Source organism: Hippoglossus hippoglossus, chromosome 15 (assembly GCF_009819705.1).
Source record: "Hippoglossus hippoglossus isolate fHipHip1 chromosome 15, fHipHip1.pri, whole genome shotgun sequence".
NCBI lineage: Eukaryota > Metazoa > Chordata > Actinopteri > Pleuronectiformes > Pleuronectidae > Hippoglossus > Hippoglossus hippoglossus.
This window is the reverse complement of record NC_047165.1, coordinates 15408557-15427313: the sequence shown is the minus strand read 5'-3', so window position 1 is coordinate 15427313 and position 18757 is coordinate 15408557. Positions and strand designations below refer to the sequence as shown.

The window sequence follows — 18757 nt, the reverse complement described above, 5'->3', positions numbered from 1 at the left end:
TATATTCTCTGTTGTATTTCCTGCTTCAATAAATTAACAAAAGAGAGTTTGATGTGGGGATTTTTATTTAATTTCCCTCACCAAGAATTTCCACCACAGCCAGCATATCACAGGGCCAATATACAGAGACAAACCACCATTCACACCTACTATCAATTCAGAATCTCCAATTAACTTAATAAAGACAAGCAATCTGCATGGCTTTGGACTGCGGGGGGAAGTTTTAGTACTTGGAGAAAAGCCTCGAAGACACGGGGGAGAACGTGCAAACTCCACATAGAGAGACCCTGGCCAAACCTGGACTCGAACAGGGCGACAGTGCTAATCACCACAACACCTACTCTACATTATGTAAACAATTATTCCACAATGCTGCACATTCTGTAACACATCCCCAGATATGGGCTATTTATTGTGTGGGTTTAAAGTCTGTTTTCTTGCTCTCTGTATGCCCTTTATGTTAACATTTGTATTTTCATATTTTGACGAGGTATTGTTTACTTCCTGCTTTGCATTATGTTACTGTATCTTTCATTTGCATAACGACTAGTCCATCCATTTTTATGTTTTTATGTTTTTCTTCCTTTCTTCTCCTGTTTTTTCAAACAGATAAAAAGATTTCTATTGAACATGCAACCCATCGTAAGTTCACCTTCCCATGACTTCACTCTTTCTCTACCTCATACTGTTTGTACTGTACGTGTGTGTGTGTGTGTGTGTGTGTGTGTGTGTGTGTGTGGGTGCTCATACAGGTTAGGAGTCCTAGTATCTGTGTTGGCACGTGGATGTGAGTGTGTGCATCATTTGTGTGGAGTCTGCCCGTCCACACTTTGTTGTCATCTCAGATCGAGCTCAAGAAGCCGCGGCTCACCTTCTTGTCCAGCTGGCTCACGATCGTTGTTTACCCATCCTGTCCATTACGTTGAGTAAGCGTAGCATAGTTTCCCGAGCTGGCTTCATTTTTGCACATTGCTTCACTTACATAACAGCTGGCTGCAACTGTAGCATGGGGGGGGGGGGTTACAGTAATATATAATACATGTTCTAATTTGTTAAACCTAAGAGAACCAGTTCAGCTCCTTCTGACCCAAAATGACGCAGAGAAAAATCTGCAAGCTCTGTGATGGACGGAGCTAAAGGACACGTCTATAAGCTGAGACTCTGTGATTCACATGCTATGCAGTGGAGGCGTCATAACTTCCTGGAGAAAGGCAGTTGATTTCTGTGTGACTTTCCGTTAATCTGTGATATAGTTTACATTTGAAGTGATGGTAATTCCTCTTGCTCAATGTGACATGGGCTCAGGGGAGAGCAGCCACGGTAATGCACCTAATTCGCCATTGTTCCGTTTCTGGTAATAAGTGCGGACGGCTGTCAGATTTGGTTCCATCGCGCCACGTGAGCATGGGAGCTCTCCTCTGCCAGCCTGTCTGCCTCTGGCTTTCCTCTCCTCCTCTTCGCCCGTTCTTCCTTCCTCGCTGCTGCTCCGTAGTGTCGACGCTTCCCCTACAACTTCTTCCCCACTCTCCCCTGCTCAGTTAACACAGGCCTCTTCCTCAAGCACTGTTATCCTTATCTCCTTTCTCCTCACCATACTTATAATCCCTCTGTCCTCTCAACAAATCACAACCTTATCAGGCTTCTTCCTCTCCCTTTTGCCAAATTGCCTCTCCTCTAGCTCTCTTCTCCTCTTTTTTATCCAGCCTGTCTACTCTCTCTCTCTCTCTCTTTTTTTTTTTCTTCTCTTTCTCTCCGGCCAACTTCTCTCCTTGTCTTTTCTGCTGTGGTGTGACTGGCTCACGTGTCTGGGTTGAGCCTGGCTCTGCTTGTGTGGAAGAGGAGGCCGCGGTGTTCCTGCTGACCACTCACAACATAGAGAAAAAGGATGGAGCCGGCTGCCATAGTTAAAGAATAGCTTCACATTTTCAGTCTATCTTAAAACAACACTCACACGTCCACACGTACACTGAAAGAGTCATCCGTCACCGTGATTGTGGCTCCTCTCTCTGCTGGCGGTGGAGCGATCTCCTCCCTAATGCAATTCCAATGTAACAGATGGTTGGACAAAGTCCACTGTCCTAGTTCTGTGGAAAAATGCATTATAAGGTTTCAGCTGAAGCTCGTTTTCTAACTTCCAATGCCAATAGCTCATCACAGGGGGTCTTACTTCACCAGGGATCTCTTTCCACAACTTTTTAAATTGGATGTAACGTTTACCCTCTGCATGAAATTCAAAACGATCTTTATTTTTGGCAGATACACACTTAATCCGACTTACTCCGACTGCTGAGGCCTCACATCAGCTTCAGCAAGAACTTCTGAGTATTTTCACATAGAACAAGCACTCTGAGTTTTGTCCTTCATCTGCTACATAGATATCAAGTATGAGGACGGATCTCCTAGAACTCGGTGTGGACATGACGAGAAATTAAAGCTACCGACATCTCATTTAATGCCCGAGTGGTCTTGTCAGTGTTGTCTCAAGATAGACATGAAAAAATATGAACCTATCTGTAAGATAAGGGCTGGAACCATTTTCATCGCTGATTAATTTGTTGGTTATTTTGGGGGTTTAATCAGGAAGTCAGACATGTCAGACAGTATAGATGAGCAAAATATCCCATTGTGCAAGATGATGTCTTCGTCTCTTGATCTGTCGCATTAAAGATATTGATTTAGCATTGATACGATGATTTGAGGAGGAAAGTTATTTATACCCTGTTGATCGACTAATTACTTAATTGACTAATCTTGTCAGCACTAGCTAATACCCTAACAACTAATTTATACTATTTCCAGCAGCAAATCAGATGACATCTCATAAATGAATTTTCCTTTCCCCTTCCTTCCTTCCTGAATGGTTTTCCTCTGTGTTTCCAGTGCATTTGTGTCTGTCTGTTTTTTTCATATGTGTCTCCTAACTCTCATTGTTGTCATTCTTTTCAGCGCTAGCTCCAGGTATGGGTGTAGCAGTTTACGCTGGTCTGGTGGTGGCCCTGCTGTTGTGCGTGATCCTGGCGCTGTGCGTGGGAGGGCTCGCTTATCGCCGCAGAAGGCGCCATCTCCACGGAGACATCACAGATTCCTCGTCCGCCCTCACCACTGCTTTCCACCCCGGCAACTACAAGCCTCCCAGACAAGGTAAACACACACACACACACACACACACACACACACACACACACACACACACACACACACACACACACACACATTCATTCAATCCATTATTCTTTTTTAATCATTGTGTTTGTTTTCACAACTTTTCTTGTTTTCACTAATCTTCTTCACTTCTTCACAATTAATTTAATTATCACGCAGCTATTTATAGCAGCCCATAAATTAATTCTCTTTTATCTCCTCTCGCTTCAACACGTCTCCATTCTTTACTGCATTCTATTTTTTACATTCTAAGCATTTGCTATGGTATCACTCCACTTGGTCTTGCCATCAAATAGTAATTAGCATGAATCCGTTTCACTCGCGTCACTCTCTGCGCTCTCCGTCCTGCCTGTGTCCTTTCTGGTGATAAGCAGGCATCTCCTCTCCTGTGTCCGCAGATAACCCTCACCATCTGCATCCCTCAGCTCCTCCGGATCTGACAGCCACAGCTGGGACTTTCCGTGGGCCGCTCTTCTCCTTGCAGCACGTGGTCAACGACAGCCCCCACAAGATCCCTATGACCACCTCGCCCCTGCTGGACGCCCTGCCCAGTCTCAAAATCAAGGTGTACAACTCCTCCACACTCTCCTCCATGGAGCTCCCCGCCGACATGGTCATCAGCGACGGGGAGATCCTCAGCCTGAAGTCGGTGGGCACTGTGGGTAGAGAGCGAGACTACCACAGTCACACGCTGTCCAGAGAGCCCGGGCTGAGCACCAGCGCCACCATGGGTAACCTGGGAGGACGCCTCACCATCCCCAACACAGGTAACAACTGTCGTTTCATGCACAAATTGGAAGATTTGTGTGCTCCTGTTGTTGAGCAATGACGTGTCACACATAAGACAAGATAAGTCATGACACCTTCTGCCTCAGGTGTGAGTCTGCTGGTCCCCCCTGGCACAATCCCCCAGGGCAAGTTCTACGAGATGTACCTCATTATCAACAAGTGGGACAAAACAACGTGAGTGCCGTCTGTTACATTCATTTCTTTTGCAACCACGAAGCAGAATATACTTCATTCTCAAGCTTTCCCATGCAAGCCTTGCCTACTGCAAATCACGAGACAATTATTTGGAAGTTATCCCACTTGACTTGAATTCTACATGGATATTTGAGTAGATTGATTTCTTGCCAATTCTCTGGAGGTCTGATATTCCCTTTGTTCTTTTGTAAATGAAGTGTGATGTTTTCTCCAACTGTTTTCTCCGTGTGTGTGCGTGGGACATTTACAGGCTACCCTCAGAGGGCAGTCAGACTGTACTAAGTCCTGTGGTGAGCTGCGGTCCGTCCGGCATGCTGCTGAACCGTCCTGTGGTCCTCACGTTGCCCCACTGTGCTCAGCTAGACACGCCCACACCCGACTGGACCCTCACACTAAAGACGCAGACGCACCAGGGGGCGTGGGAGGTCAGACAGCTTAAAACTGGAATCAAATAATGGCGATCACGTTTAGGCTGATGTTGAGTCACTGAACCCTGCTTCTTCTTCAGGAGGTGCTGACGGTGGGCGAAGAGACTTTGTCGTCTCCTTGCTACCTGCAACTGGAGGAGGAATGTTGTCACGTGCTCATGGAGCAGCTGGGGACGTACGGCCTGGTGGGTCAGTCCTGTCCTCCACAGCCCGCCTGCAAACGCCTGCAGCTGGCTCTGTTCGCCCCCCGAGCACCGTGCCTCTCGCTGGACTACAGCCTCAGGATCTACTGCATCCATGACACCCCGCATGCCCTCAAGGTACTGATTTTGTGTGTGTGTTTCTTAACCTTTATTCTTCTAGTGTGTCTTTCTGGGTTTTTTATTGTGTGACGCTGCAAATTCTGTAGCTGTAGTTAAACATTTCAAAGGCTTCTCAACCCAATCAGCATTTCACTCCTGTAACAGTATTGGACATGAAAAGGATCAGAATTAATGCAGCAGAGCCAGCGATATTGTCTTCTTTTCTTCCACTCATTCTTCTTTCTTGTCAAATCTTGGCACCTACATTACTCACAGGGTAACTGGTCTGCCAACAGTTCTGGTGGAGATTCAGGTGCGTTGAGCTAGTGGCAGCTAATGTATCTTTGTGCAGCAATTCTCAAAAAGAGGTGATCAAAACAAAGATTTTGTTTCACTTGTACCCCCAACTAAAGCAGATTCAGATCATTTTTGACTGCTCTGTCTGGAGCCACAAAGGCTCTGGTGTCATTGGCTCAGGAGGTAGTGCAGGTTATCCACCAGTAGATCTGTGGTTTGATCCCCGGCTCCTCCAGTCCGTGCTGCAGTGTCCTTAGGCAAGACATTGAACTCTGGTTTGCCCCTGAAGGCTTTACCGCAGTGTGTGTATAGAAGCATTGTAAGAATGTGTGTAGCCGTATAGCCGACATGTCCTCCGGAACATCTACAACGCAGCAGGAGATTCTCCAATAAGACGCATTCACAACAACAAAGAAATCTCCAGAGCGTCAGGTGAGGGGGGGTGGTGCAGCAGGCAGAGGCAGGACGTGAGGCATTGATTAATCTGCAAAGATCACATCCTTTTATTTACAGCACATCGACAGCGGCATCTTTTTATTCCACACATGCTCTGGACACAACCAAGGGAGCGTTTACAGACATGAATTGGTTAAATTTACCTGCAGTACCTTAGATTAACTTAAAGCTGCACTGCATGTTGCCTTTAAAATGATCAGTTATAGCTGCGTCTCTATAGAAGAGCCTGGTTTGGTTCTATAATGTCACAAACAATTTATGTATGTATATGTTATGTATATTTCTGTAATTTATCTAAAGGGTTAAAAAATGAAGGAAATCCAAATAAAAGACAGATAAATCTACGCAGAGGTCCTGGACATGCAAAACCAATAAGTACTACATGAAATATAATAAAACAAAGTATAAATAGAAGATGGGTGTTGTGAAATTGAAGCGTGACACATGATAATAACAGTAAAAGTTAATATAGCTTATTTCTACAGTGGTTCAGGGATATAGAGGATCACCCTCCCGTTCAAACTGATCCTGCAGATTCTTCAAATTACATTCTGGTGGCGTCACTTATTGGATCTTTTCGGTCCCAACAGATGCCTCAAAATAGCTCAGCACAATACAAGCTCCATACCAAACAGCAAATGAGCATCCAGTCAAAGTTGGAATGACTGACGTTAAATATTTTCCCTCTCGCGGTCCCTTTTGTGTGAAGTGTTCACAGACCAGCCGGGGTAGTAAACACGAGCGTGCTGCGTTCAGTTTTACTGGCATCACATCACATGGTTCCTGGCTGCTGGAGTTTAAACAGCTTTCAGACTGTTAGCTCTCACATATATCCATTTGGGGACGCCGACTCCGAGAGTGCACGACACATTTTAATTTAGCATTTTAAAAAGTATGCTCTCCAATGTGTTAGAATTATAAACCCATAATAAAAGTGATCAAATGAGCATGTTCCTAAAAGCCCGTCTTCTCCTCTCCTCTCCACCCCATGTGCAGGAGGTGCTAGATTTGGAAAGGAGTCTGGGTGGAGTTCTGCTGGAGGATCCCAAGCCGCTGCTCTTCAAAGACAGCTACCACAACCTGCGCCTGTCCATCCACGACATCCCCCACACCCACTGGAGGAGCAAACTACTGGCCAAGTACCAGGTGACCTAATGCACCAAATTTCACATACTCAAAATATCAGTTCCCTTTTTTGGTTAATTGAATCAGTTCAATTAATTAAGCAGCTCATGTCCAATTTTTTTTACTGTGACAAAGAGGCCACATGTTTTTTGTGTGTGACTATTTTAAGGTTAAAATTATAATTTCTTCTTCTTATTCAAAAAATGTGGTCAGAGCATGTTACATGAAATATATGACATGTTATTTGAGTATTATATTTGTTAAATGAAGCTTAAAATTTCTACCAATGGATTGTCAGTGTTACTTTAAAATTAGCAAGCAAAACATCCTGTTTTCACTTGAGCAGAATGGTTTATTTTCTCAGAGAAAACAGCCTGTGGACTTTATAGAAGTCAGTGCTGTTGTAAACATGGAAACTCTCTGCTGCATTCTCTTGGCGGCAGAACTGAGATTGCAGTCGGAACCTTCTCTGAATAAACAAACGGCCAATCTGATAGTGTTTCTAATTCATGGACAGTGCGCTTTAGAAATAAATTGTGCTTTGACACTCCGAGACCCAGTTGCTGGAGGCACCCAGTACCAAAATAAAAATAGTGCACACTCCTCGAATGGAAACGGTGTTCTAGATTGTCGCTGATTGTGCTGTTCATGCAGGACGAAGGCACTTTAATCACCACGTAGACCCTTTTCGTCCGGATTCTCACTTAACCGCTTTTCTTAATGTGACAGGAGATCCCATTCTATCACATTTGGAGCGGCAGTCAGAGACCTCTGCACTGCACCTTCAGCCTGGAGAGAGGCAGCCTGGCCGTGTCGCAGCTCATCTGTAAGATCTGCGTCCGACAGGTGGAAGGGGAGGGACAGATATTCCAGCTGCATACAGACATCCAGGAGGTAATGGTGACAGCTAAACACAGATCTAGATAACTGCTATGTGAAGCCACACAGTCCTGCCAAAAAAGCAAACAAAACAAACCTCCCTTTTGTTTCCAGACTTTACCGCCGCACTCGCCCCTCCCCTCAGGAGGCACCTGCCTGCACTCCTCTCAAGTGGGACCCTATGCCTTTCGCTTGCCTGACTCCATCCGCCAGAAGATCTGTGCCAGTTTGGATGCACCCAGCGCTCGCGGGTGTGACTGGAGGCTACTGGCACGCAGTCTGGGCTTTGACAGGTCAGATCAGCCTCACAGGTTTAATGTGTGAAAGACAGCATGGTCAGGCTGGCAGTGATAGATCCGTGTCATGTGTCTAAAGTTTGGCGTATGGTTTTAAAAGGGCTAGAAGTTCGGGTTGTTGGTTAGGGTTGATGAGCACAAATTACAGGCAACTGTAAAAAAAAAAAAGAGTTATAAGCTGATAGAACTGGATAGAGGCTTGAAATCAGTCATTGAATAAATGTATTTATATAAACAGAGATTTTAATATCGATGTTTTTAATAAAATGAAACTGAATTTGTTTTATTACTGTTCACATATTTGACTTATATATAAGATATATGGTGTTATTTGACAACTTTTCAACTACAGAGCTACAGACCGCTGGTTGCCTGATTATTCAAATTGTATTAATGTATCTTATGTTCAAATCGCACCAAATTCTACACTTCACTTCCTTGCACCATTAACAATAATGTGAAGCTGATAAAATGAAGGTAGCAAGATATGCATTCCTCATACAGACGTTTGTGGAATTAGGGGGTAGATATAATAGTTTAAAAAATGAAGTGTAGCCAGCAGTATTATAACATAACGTGCCTCCTCCACTTTGCCCATACAGCTCTTCTCGTCTTTCTTCTCCTCAGGTACTTGAACTACTTTGCAACAAAGCCCAGCCCCACAGGTGTTCTACTGGACTTATGGGAAGCCTGTCACCAAGGTGACGCAGACCTGGTCTCTCTGGCGACTGCACTGGAGGAAATGGGCAAAAGTGAAGTGCTAGTTGTCATGACAACAGATGGGGATTGTTGATTGGGCAAGGAACAAGAGAGCAAACAAGACTTTTTTTTTCCTTTCTTTTTTTTTACCACCTTGATGAAAATAAGAATACCTGCCTATGAATATGCACACCCTGAGCGTTTTGGTTTCCACACGTACTGTGTTACCTCTGTCTCATCTCGCTTTCTCTCCACTGGCCCTTGATCAGCCACCGTAGCTGCATCCACCATAATCCACCATAAACCATAATCCTCAGATAACTGATTCAGTTTGAATCCACCAAAGCAATGTTGCATATTATGCAAGAGTTGAAAGTCCGAGGGTAACAAAGGTATAAAATAGGTGTGAAGTCACCTGTTGGTGTTATTTCAAAGATTGAAAATGACACTATTCTTTTATATTATACAAAAGAATCCATGTATTCAGCACGCACAATAACCCAGTCAGACAAATGCTATCATGGTATCACCCAGGTTTCAGGGGCAGCATGAAAGTGCATGATTTATCCACCATCTCACCTCATGGCAGGGGCCTTTGTTTTCTCCACTGTCGCTCTGTGTGAGCAGTGAATGACGGGCAGCACCGACCCGTCCACAACCTCCTCAGGCTACAGACGCACGTGGACAAGCTGGTCATTAATCGCCTTCAAATCAGACATCCTGGGATTTCCGGTCTAACCGCTTCAACTGTCACGGAGTTCTCAATGGTTCCAGACCTCGAGCTTAAAGCTTTGGGCTGATTTTTTTTTATTTTTTTAACAACAGGTGCCTCCTCTTTGTGGTGGGAGGGCGAATTCTGTTGTTTGAAGTGTGCTTTAAGAATTGGTGGATAACTCGACCGGCTGACTCTTTATATTGTACAGCACCAACAAATGCCTCAAAGCCTTGGCACATCTTTCCGACTCACATGGGCGTTCCTCTTTCATCTCTCCTTGCATTCCTCTATCGCGCCGCCACACTCCTCCGATCTGTTGAGAATAAACTGCGGGAGAGCATTCTGGTCATCTCTTAAAAGTTTCCTTTGGGGAACGCTCTATAAGTTATTATCCATTTGTGGATTTTTTTGTTTTTCCATTGTCATTACTGTCACGATCGTATAGACGCAGTTTTATCATTTGGGCTTCTTTAGGCTACTGAGCTGCTGTGTGTTATTTTTATTTCTGCCGGCCAAATGGGAGACAGTGGGGCACAGTGGCTGTCTCATGTTTATTTGTTATTAATAAAAATGTGTATCTATTCAAAAAGTAAAAATATGAACTGTATAACATGATTAGAGGTGGTCAAATGTCAAATGACGTCACTGTATTTTATAGGCGTTTTGCTTTCCTGTGACTGAGGGCGGTTTCCACTGCTCAGAGATGAATATTGCAGAATAGATTAGCCTCGCCTTGAATCAACTAGGCAGCAAGGGCCCATAAAATTTACCTCAACACTAACTGAATTATGTTTCCATCTATTCTCTGTACGCCATTTATCTACGCGTGTCCATCTGTCAGCGCATCGCCATGACGCTCATTATGTCTCCCGCCTCTTAATCTGATAACACATTGTTAACCTCTTTACTAAGCCGCCTGCTTTGTGGTCAGGGCCCCTCAAGCTACTCGCATTATCAATATCGTTCTGTCAGTTTATCTTGGGTCAAGAATTGAAAACGCTGTCGTCAGTAACATCATCGTCGTTAGTTAATTTGTGTGTGTTATTGAATCCTTTTCTCCCTGGAGAGCAAAAGAGAAAAAAAGTGTTCATGTCTTTGAAACCACTAAAACCAAAACACAGGCAGTATCCCTCCTCTCCAGCAGTGAGTCACAACACTGCTTAGTGTGAATGGACTGAAAATATATACGTGTGTGTGAGAGTGTGTGTGTGGGCAGGTGGATGTGCAAAAACAGTGTGTGCACACACTCAAGGTCTGTCATTTCTCTTTGTAAGTGCTATGCAAGTACAAAAGAAAAGCAAAGCATTTTGAATTCTTTTGTTTCCTGGAAGAGTAATTCTATTTTTTCAGCCCAGGGCAATGACAGGGTTTTGTTTTTGTATTGTGAAAAGGTTTAAGAGTGCTGATGGTAAATGTCTGTGAGAATCCTCCATCTGGATCAACCGACAAAGAGAGCAACTACTGAGAAAGGAAAAAGCACACGTGGAAGAAGAAAACTGGTGCAATGTCCACAGCACAAGTTTGTGACTAACACTATGAACTCGAGCCCTGCAGATCTTTGCCTGTGAGGAACTCAATCTGAACTCAACCAGTTCAGTACTTTGGATCCCTGAACTCTGCAGGACTATTTTCTTTCCTCGAATCTTGTTACAGAGACTTGCTAGCTGTAGACCGCAGTGTTTATTCGTCCGGATTTCTTGAGTATCTGTTGGATTTTTCAGCCATAGCTCTGGATCGTTCGTGCTGGAACTAGGACTGGATTCTACCATGTTCCCGTGCAAGAGAAAACTTCAGCCTTTTGTTCAAGAAGTCAGACATTTTTACAAAAAAAGAAAAACAGAATCGAATCAGTGACATTATTTTATCTCTGTAAAGTACCAATTGTAAATAAACGTCTAGCCTTCTTACTTGTAACTAAATACAATTTTTATGCAATAAATTATATTTCTTAGTTTAACAACAGTGTTTGCATTATTACCTCTGCCCAGTGTGTCATGTTTTTAACCCTGTTTGTTTGTTTGTTTGTTGGTTTGTATGTTTTTTTGTGATCAAGATTACACAAAAAACGGATTTCCATAAAACTTGGTGGAAGGATTCGATATGGATCAGGGAGGAAGCCGTTAAATTTTGGTGCGGATCCAGATCAGATGGTAGATCCAGGAATTTTTTATCACGTTCATTATCATTGAGAGATATCACGTCTCTCATTTACACCATTTTCCCAGGTAATAATAATAAATGATCGATAAATCTGGCACATTTAAGGTAACTGATATCTATGAGTGTGTGAAATCTGGTGCAGCTTGATTGAGTTTAAGGTGACTGTTGGGCTATGGGAGAGGTGTGCCCTCTACTGAGTGCCATTCTAGTTTCTGTTTGTTGTCATTTAAGTCAAACTTGTTCTTACAAAAAACCAAACAATGTCGGGGCAGCTTCCGGTGTTTCCTGCTTCTTATCAGGGCAAGGTCACCGTTAAATAGAGTCTGTGTTTTTATCAATTACACCACATTTTCACAGAAAATGTAGAGCTGCTCAACCTGTCCCCTCTTTTCGTCACACCTCATTGGGAAAATTCCCTGTAGGACCATTTAGCTTTGAAAGCTTTTCCCTGGCAAGCTGTCCGGCCTTCAAATTAACAAGGTTTTACAGACACTAATAGTGGCCTTTGAGGAGCGACTCTGGGCCTTTAGAACTGACTTCAGCCTGTTTTTATGACTGCTGAATGTGTGGGGATTTATCAGATGAGGCTCTTATATCGAGGACAAATATCCCAGTAAGTCATCTGAAGCGAGTGTGAGCTGCACTATGCTCTTAATGGCAGGCGACACTTTGCACCTGCTTCATTAGATGCACTGCTAATTGAGGACTGATGTGCCACCCTGCAGTGCATGACTGAATTCATCCTTTTATTCAGGCAGGGGTCGTATATAAGAGCTGCTTCGGCCCCTCCCCTGTACGACATGTTTCTGTTACTTTACACGGGAATAAATCAACTGTGAGACCAATTTAAACTAATCTGAGAACATATTGATGCCAGATTATGCAAACACACACATTTTCATCACAAATCCTTCTTCTGCATTATGACATTACACTGGTAATCAATATAGCTCATCTAAAAGTCTGCACTGACACATTAAGTATCGAAGGTTTACACTGTGATGTTATGAATTCCCTTTGTGAAAGCACTGTTTTAGTTTTACAATACACATTCAGGGAGGATGTATTTGGTTTTAGGCTGCAAAGAAAAAATATATTTTGCAGTACAACACTTGTGCAGATTGGTCCTTCACAATAAGATGTGTCGTTGCCGAGGGGAAAGAACAGTTAAGCAGCTGTGATTTAGAAAATGGCTCCATGTTTGGACAGTGTCTCATTTAACAGGGATTAGTTCAGTGGTGTCCACTCATGTTACTCAGAGAACTGGGAGTCTGCAGCTTTTCATTCCAGCCAAACACAAATTCATTTGGTGTCATGTTTCACAGTGAAGAATTATTTTTTTAAATACCTTTCATTAAATATTTTTCATAAACCAGAGGGGTGCAGTGATTGGTATTTAACATGCTGCCCTCTAGTGCCCTCCACTGGTACATATTAGTACTGCACACCTCTCCACTGTCGATGAGCCTGTACACACAATGGTACAACAAATATAATAAACAGAAAAATACTTACAACGTGAGGGATTTTTGTATACGCTAGCTAGATTTTAATTGCCATACATTAAAAAAAAAATCATATCTCAGTGTGTTTTTTTGTCAGATTAATAAAAGACAAACAAAAACAATATCAATAGAAAATAACTGACAACTTTCTCATGAAGAAACATAAAATAAATGCTCTACAATTTGTAACTATTAGATTTGTGCATTTCTCACAAAGCTAACTTTAGATGAATCAAATCTCTGTATTTAGATCAAATCAAAAACCATTGACATTTCAATATAGAAAAAGTAAAGCCAACAAACAACATCCTATAATAAGCACAGTTTCTCATGGATATGTATGTTTTTAATTCTATGTTTTTAACTTTTTTTGGTGTATTGTGTTTTTTCATTTCATGAGCTTTGTAGTAGCCAAAGTTCAAAACAAAACTCAGTTTGACTCAGTTAAGTTTCTCCAATATTTACATTTCTATTTCTGAAAGTGGTAGCCCATTCATGTAACATACTTTTTTTGTATCAGATATTATTACTCCGGTGGGAGGCCCTATTGTATTTCGAAGGATTTGTATTTCCCTTTTGAGGCTTTTTCAGGGCCTAGACATGCTCAAATTGTTACCAAAGTTTGCAGGGAATTCAAAACCCCAAAAAGTATTCTGGAGTAATTTGAAATGGGCGTGGAAAAATGGCTCAACAGCGCCATCTAAGGAAAAGCCCCTCAGTTAGCTTTCACCGATCTTCACAAAAATCGTAGCCCAGGTGTATCATGACAAGACAAACAAAAAAGGTCAGAGGTGCAATGGGAAAAAAGCAACAGGAAGCCTGCCATTTTGGATTTAGTGGCCATATTGGCCATTTTCCACATTTTTACTTTGATGTACTTGTCCCAGGGCTTTCATCAGATCAACTTCATATGGAGATGCGTGTCATCACAAGAAGATGGAGATGAAAACTACCTCAAAGATCGATTTTTCGTCACACGGTGTGACCGTGGCGTGGCATCGAGTTCCAAACTAGACATGTAAGACAAGAGTCCCGGCCTGGTGACATCTACAAATAGAAATCTTGACTTAAAATCACAGCGCCACCTGCTGGCTACAGGAAGTGACATGTTTTTACTTTGATGAACTGCTCCTAGCTGCTTTACAATATACAGCTCAAAAGAGCTCAGTCAAGTCATTGGACCATGGTCAGAATTGTGACATTTCCTCAAACCGTGTGAACATTGAGGTGCGGCAAAGGTTCATCCTTCGCCAAAGGAGACGATGTTGTCATAACTCCACTGTGCATTGTCGTCTGTCTGTCCGTATATTTTTTTTTTTTTGGGACGGACAGACGGACGGATTTTATTTAATTTTTTTTATTTCAATTTAATTTAATTTAATTTTTTTTTTTTTCGTCCGTCTGTCTGTCCGTATATTTTTTTGTGGGGACGGACAGACGGACGGATTTTCGTCCGTCCGTCTGTCCGTATATATTTTTTTTTTGAGACGGACAGACGGACGGATTTTATTTAATTTTTTTTATTTCAATTTTATTTTATTTATTTATTTTTTTTTTCGTCCGTCTGTCTGTCCGTATATATTTTTTTTGGGGGGACGGACAGACGGACGGATTTTCGTCCGTCTGTCTGTCCGTATATTTTTTTTTTTGGGACGGACAGACGGACGGATTTTCGTCCGTCTGTCTGTCCGTATATTTTTTTTTTTTTGGGACGGACAGACGGACGGATTTTATTAAATTTTTTTTATTTCAATTTAATTTTATTTAATTTTTTTTTTTTTCGTCCGTCTGTCTGTCCGTATATATATATTTTTTTGGGACGGACAGACGGACGGATTTTCGTCCATCTGTCTGTCCGTATTTTTCTTTTTTTGGGACGGACAGACGGACGGATTTTCGTCCGTCTGTCTGTCCGTATATTTGTTTTTTTTTGGGACGGACAGACGGACGGATTTTATTTAATTTTTTTTATTTCAATTTTATTTTATTTAATTTTTTTTTTTTTCGTCCGTCTGTCTGTCCGTATATTTTTTTTTTTTTGGGACGGACAGACGGACGGATTTTCGTCCGTCTGTCTGTCCGTATTTTTTTTTTTTTTTGGGACGGACAGACGGACGGATTTTATTTAATTTTTTTTATTTCAATTTTATTTTATTTAATTGTTTTTTTTTTCGTCCGTCTGTCTGTCCGTATATATATATTTTTTTGGGACGGACAGACGGACGGATTTTCGTCCGTCTGTCTGTCCGTATTTTTCTTTTTTTGGGACGGACAGACGGACGGATTTTCGTCCGTCTGTCTGTCCGTATATTTGGGTTTTTTTGGGACGGACAGACGGACGGATTTTATTTAATTTTTTTTATTTCAATTTTATTTTATTTAATTTTTTTTTTTTTCGTCCGTCTGTCTGTCCATATTTTTTTTTTTTGGGGGGACGGACAGACGGACGGATTTTCGTCCGTCTGTCTGTCCGTGTATTTTTTTTTTTTTGGGACGGACAGACGGACGGATTTTATTTAATTTTTTTTATTTCAATTTTATTTAATTTAATTTTTTTTTTTTACGTCCGTCTGTCTGTCCGTATATTTTTTTTTTGGGGGACGGACAGACGGACGGATTTTCGTCCGTCTGTCTGTCCGTATATTTTTTTTTTTTTGGGACGGACAGACGGACGGATTTTCGTCCGTCTGTCTGTCCGTATTTTTTTTTTTTTTTGGGACAGACAGACGGACGGATTTTATTTAATTTTTTTTATTTCAATTTTATTTTATTTAATTGTTTTTTTTTTCGTCCGTCTGTCTGTCCGTATATATATATTTTTTTTGGGACGGACAGACGGACGGATTTTCGTCCGTCTGTCTTTCCGTATTTTTCTTTTTTTGGGACGGACAGACGGACGGATTTTCGTCCGTATGTCTGTCCGTATATATATATTTTTTTGGGACGGACAGACGGACGGATTTTCGTCCGTCTGTCTTTCCGTATTTTTCTTTTTTTGGGACGGACAGACGGACGGATTTTATTTAATTTTTTTTATTTCAATTTAATTTTATTTAATTTTTTTTTTTTTCGTCCGTCTGTCTGTCCGTATATTTTTTTTTTTGGGGGACGGACAGACGGACGGATTTTCGTCCGTCTGTCTGTCCGTATATTTTTTTTTTGGGGGACGGACAGACGGACGGATTTTCGTCCGTCTGTCTGTCCGTATATTTTTTTTTTTTTGGGACGGACAGACGGACGGATTTTCGTCCGTCTGTCTGTCCGTATATTTTATTTTTTGGGACGGACAGACGGACGGATTTTCGTCCGTCTGTCTGTCCGTATATTTTTTTTTTTTTTGGGACGGACAGACGGACGGATTTTATTAAATTTTTTTTATTTCAATTTTATTTTATTTAAATTTTTTTTTTTTCGTCCGTCTGTCTGTCCGTATATATATATTTTTTTGGGACGGACAGACGGACGGATTTTCGTCCATCTGTCTGTCCGTATTTTTCTTTTTTTGGGACGGACAGACGGACGGATTTTCGTCCGTCTGTCTGTCCGTATATTTGTTTTTTTTTGGGACGGACAGACGGACGGATTTTATTTAATTTTTTTTATTTCAATTTTATTTTATTTAATTTTTTTTTTTTTCGTCCGTCTGTCTGTCCGTATATTTTTTTTTTTTTGGGACGGACAGACGGACGGATTTTCGTCCGTCTGTCTGTCCGTATTTTTTTTTTTTTTGGGACGGACAGACGGACGGATTTTATTTAATTTTTTTTATTTCAATTTTATTTTATTTAATTGTTTTTTTTTTCGTCCGTCTGTCTGTCTGTATATTTTTTTTTTTTGGGACGGACAGACGGACGGATTTTCGTCCGTCTGTCTTTCCGTATTTTTCTTTTTTTGGGACGGACAGACGGACGGATTTCCGTCCGTCTGTCTGTCCGTATATATATATTTTTTTGGGACGGACAGACGGACGGATTTTCGTCCGTCTGTCTTTCCGTATTTTTCTTTTTTTGGGACGGACAGACGGACGGATTTTATTTAATTTTTTTTATTTCAATTTAATTTTATTTAATTTTTTTTTTTTTCATCCGTCTGTCTGTCCGTATATTTTTTTTTTTGGGGGACGGACAGACGGACGGATTTTCGTCCGTCTGTCTGTCCGTATATTTTTTTGTGGGGACGGACAGACGGACGGATTTTCGTCCGTCCGTCTGTCCGTATATTTTTTTTTTTTGAGACGGACAGACGGACGGATTTTATTTAATTTTTTTTATTTCAATTTTATTTTATTTATTTTTTTTTTTTTTTCGTCCGTCTGTCTGTCCGTATATATTTTTTTTGGGGGGGACGGACAGACGGACGGATTTTCGTCCGTCTGTCTGTCCGTATATTTTTTTTTTTGGGACGGACAGACGGACGGATTTTCGTCCGTCTGTCTGTCCGTATATTTTTTTTTTTTTGGGACGGACAGACGGACGGATTTTATTAAATTTTTTTTATTTCAATTTTATTTTATTTAAATTTTTTTTTTTTCGTCCGTCTGTCTGTCCGTATATATATATTTTTTTGGGACGGACAGACGGACGGATTTTCGTCCATCTGTCTGTCCGTATTTTTCTTTTTTTGGGACGGACAGACGGACGGATTTTCGTCCGTCTGTCTGTCCGTATATTTGTTTTTTTTTGGGACGGACAGACGGACGGATTTTATTTAATTTTTTTTATTTCAATTTTATTTTATTTAATTTTTTTTTTTTTCGTCCGTCTGTCTGTCCGTATATTTTTTTTTTTTTGGGACGGACAGACGGACGGATTTTCGTCCGTCTGTCTGTCCGTATTTTTTTTTTTTTTTGGGACGGACAGACGGACGGATTTTATTTAATTTTTTTTATTTCAATTTTATTTTATTTAATTGTTTTTTTTTTCGTCCGTCTGTCTGTCCGTATATATATATTTTTTTGGGACGGACAGACGGACGGATTTTCGTCCGTCTGTCTGTCCGTATTTTTCTTTTTTTGGGACGGACAGACGGACGGATTTTCGTCCGTCTGTCTGTCCGTATATTTGGGTTTTTTTGGGACGGACAGACGGACGGATTTTATTTAATTTTTTTTATTTCAATTTTATTTTATTTAATTTTTTTTTTTTTCGTCCGTCTGTCTGTCCATATTTTTTTTTTTTGGGGGGACGGACAGACGGACGGATTTTCGTCCGTCTGTCTGTCCGTGTATTTTTTTTTTTTGGGACGGACAGACGGACGGATTTTATTTAATTTTTTTTATTTCAATTTTATTTAATTTAATTTTTTTTTTTTACGTCCGTCTGTCTGTCCGTATATTTTTTTTTGGGGGACGGACAGACGGACGGATTTTCGTCCGTCTGTCTGTCCGTATTTTTTTTTTTTTTTTGGGACAGACAGACGGACGGATTTTATTTAATTTTTTTTATTTCAATTTTATTTTATTTAATTGTTTTTTTTTTCGTCCGTCTGTCTGTCCGTATATATATATTTTTTTGGGACGGACAGACGGACGGATTTTCGTCCGTCTGTCTTTCCGTATTTTTCTTTTTTTGGGACGGACAGACGGACGGATTTTCGTCCGTATGTCTGTCCGTATATATATATTTTTTTGGGACGGACAGACGGACGGATTTTCGTCCGTCTGTCTTTCCGTATTTTTCTTTTTTTGGGACGGACAGACGGACGGATTTTATTTAATTTTTTTTATTTCAATTTAATTTTATTTAATTTT

At 41.2% G+C, this 18757-nt stretch overlaps 1 protein-coding gene across 3 annotated transcripts in view; it reads left to right on the top strand.

Moving 5' to 3' along the window:
* The window catches only part of unc5b (unc-5 netrin receptor B), a 49648-nt gene extending 38348 nt beyond the window's left edge, over window positions 1-11300 (top strand). For 2 of the 3 annotated variants that reach the window (XM_034609785.1, XM_034609784.1), the window contains 9 exons: window positions 2947-3141; window positions 3561-3929; window positions 4038-4125; window positions 4397-4571; window positions 4655-4894; window positions 6626-6775; window positions 7484-7648; window positions 7748-7926; window positions 8557-11300. In XM_034609785.1, coding sequence (XP_034465676.1) covers window positions 2947-3141; window positions 3561-3929; window positions 4038-4125; window positions 4397-4571; window positions 4655-4894; window positions 6626-6775; window positions 7484-7648; window positions 7748-7926; window positions 8557-8722 — 1727 coding nt within the window. In that variant the 3' untranslated portion in view covers window positions 8723-11300. Of the gene's footprint in view, window positions 1-609; window positions 643-2946; window positions 3142-3560; window positions 3930-4037; window positions 4126-4396; window positions 4572-4654; window positions 4895-6625; window positions 6776-7483; window positions 7649-7747; window positions 7927-8556 lie in introns of all 3 variants that reach the window. The other variant, XM_034609783.1, reaches the window with a different exon arrangement.
* The last annotated feature ends 7457 nt before the right edge of the window (window positions 11301-18757 follow it).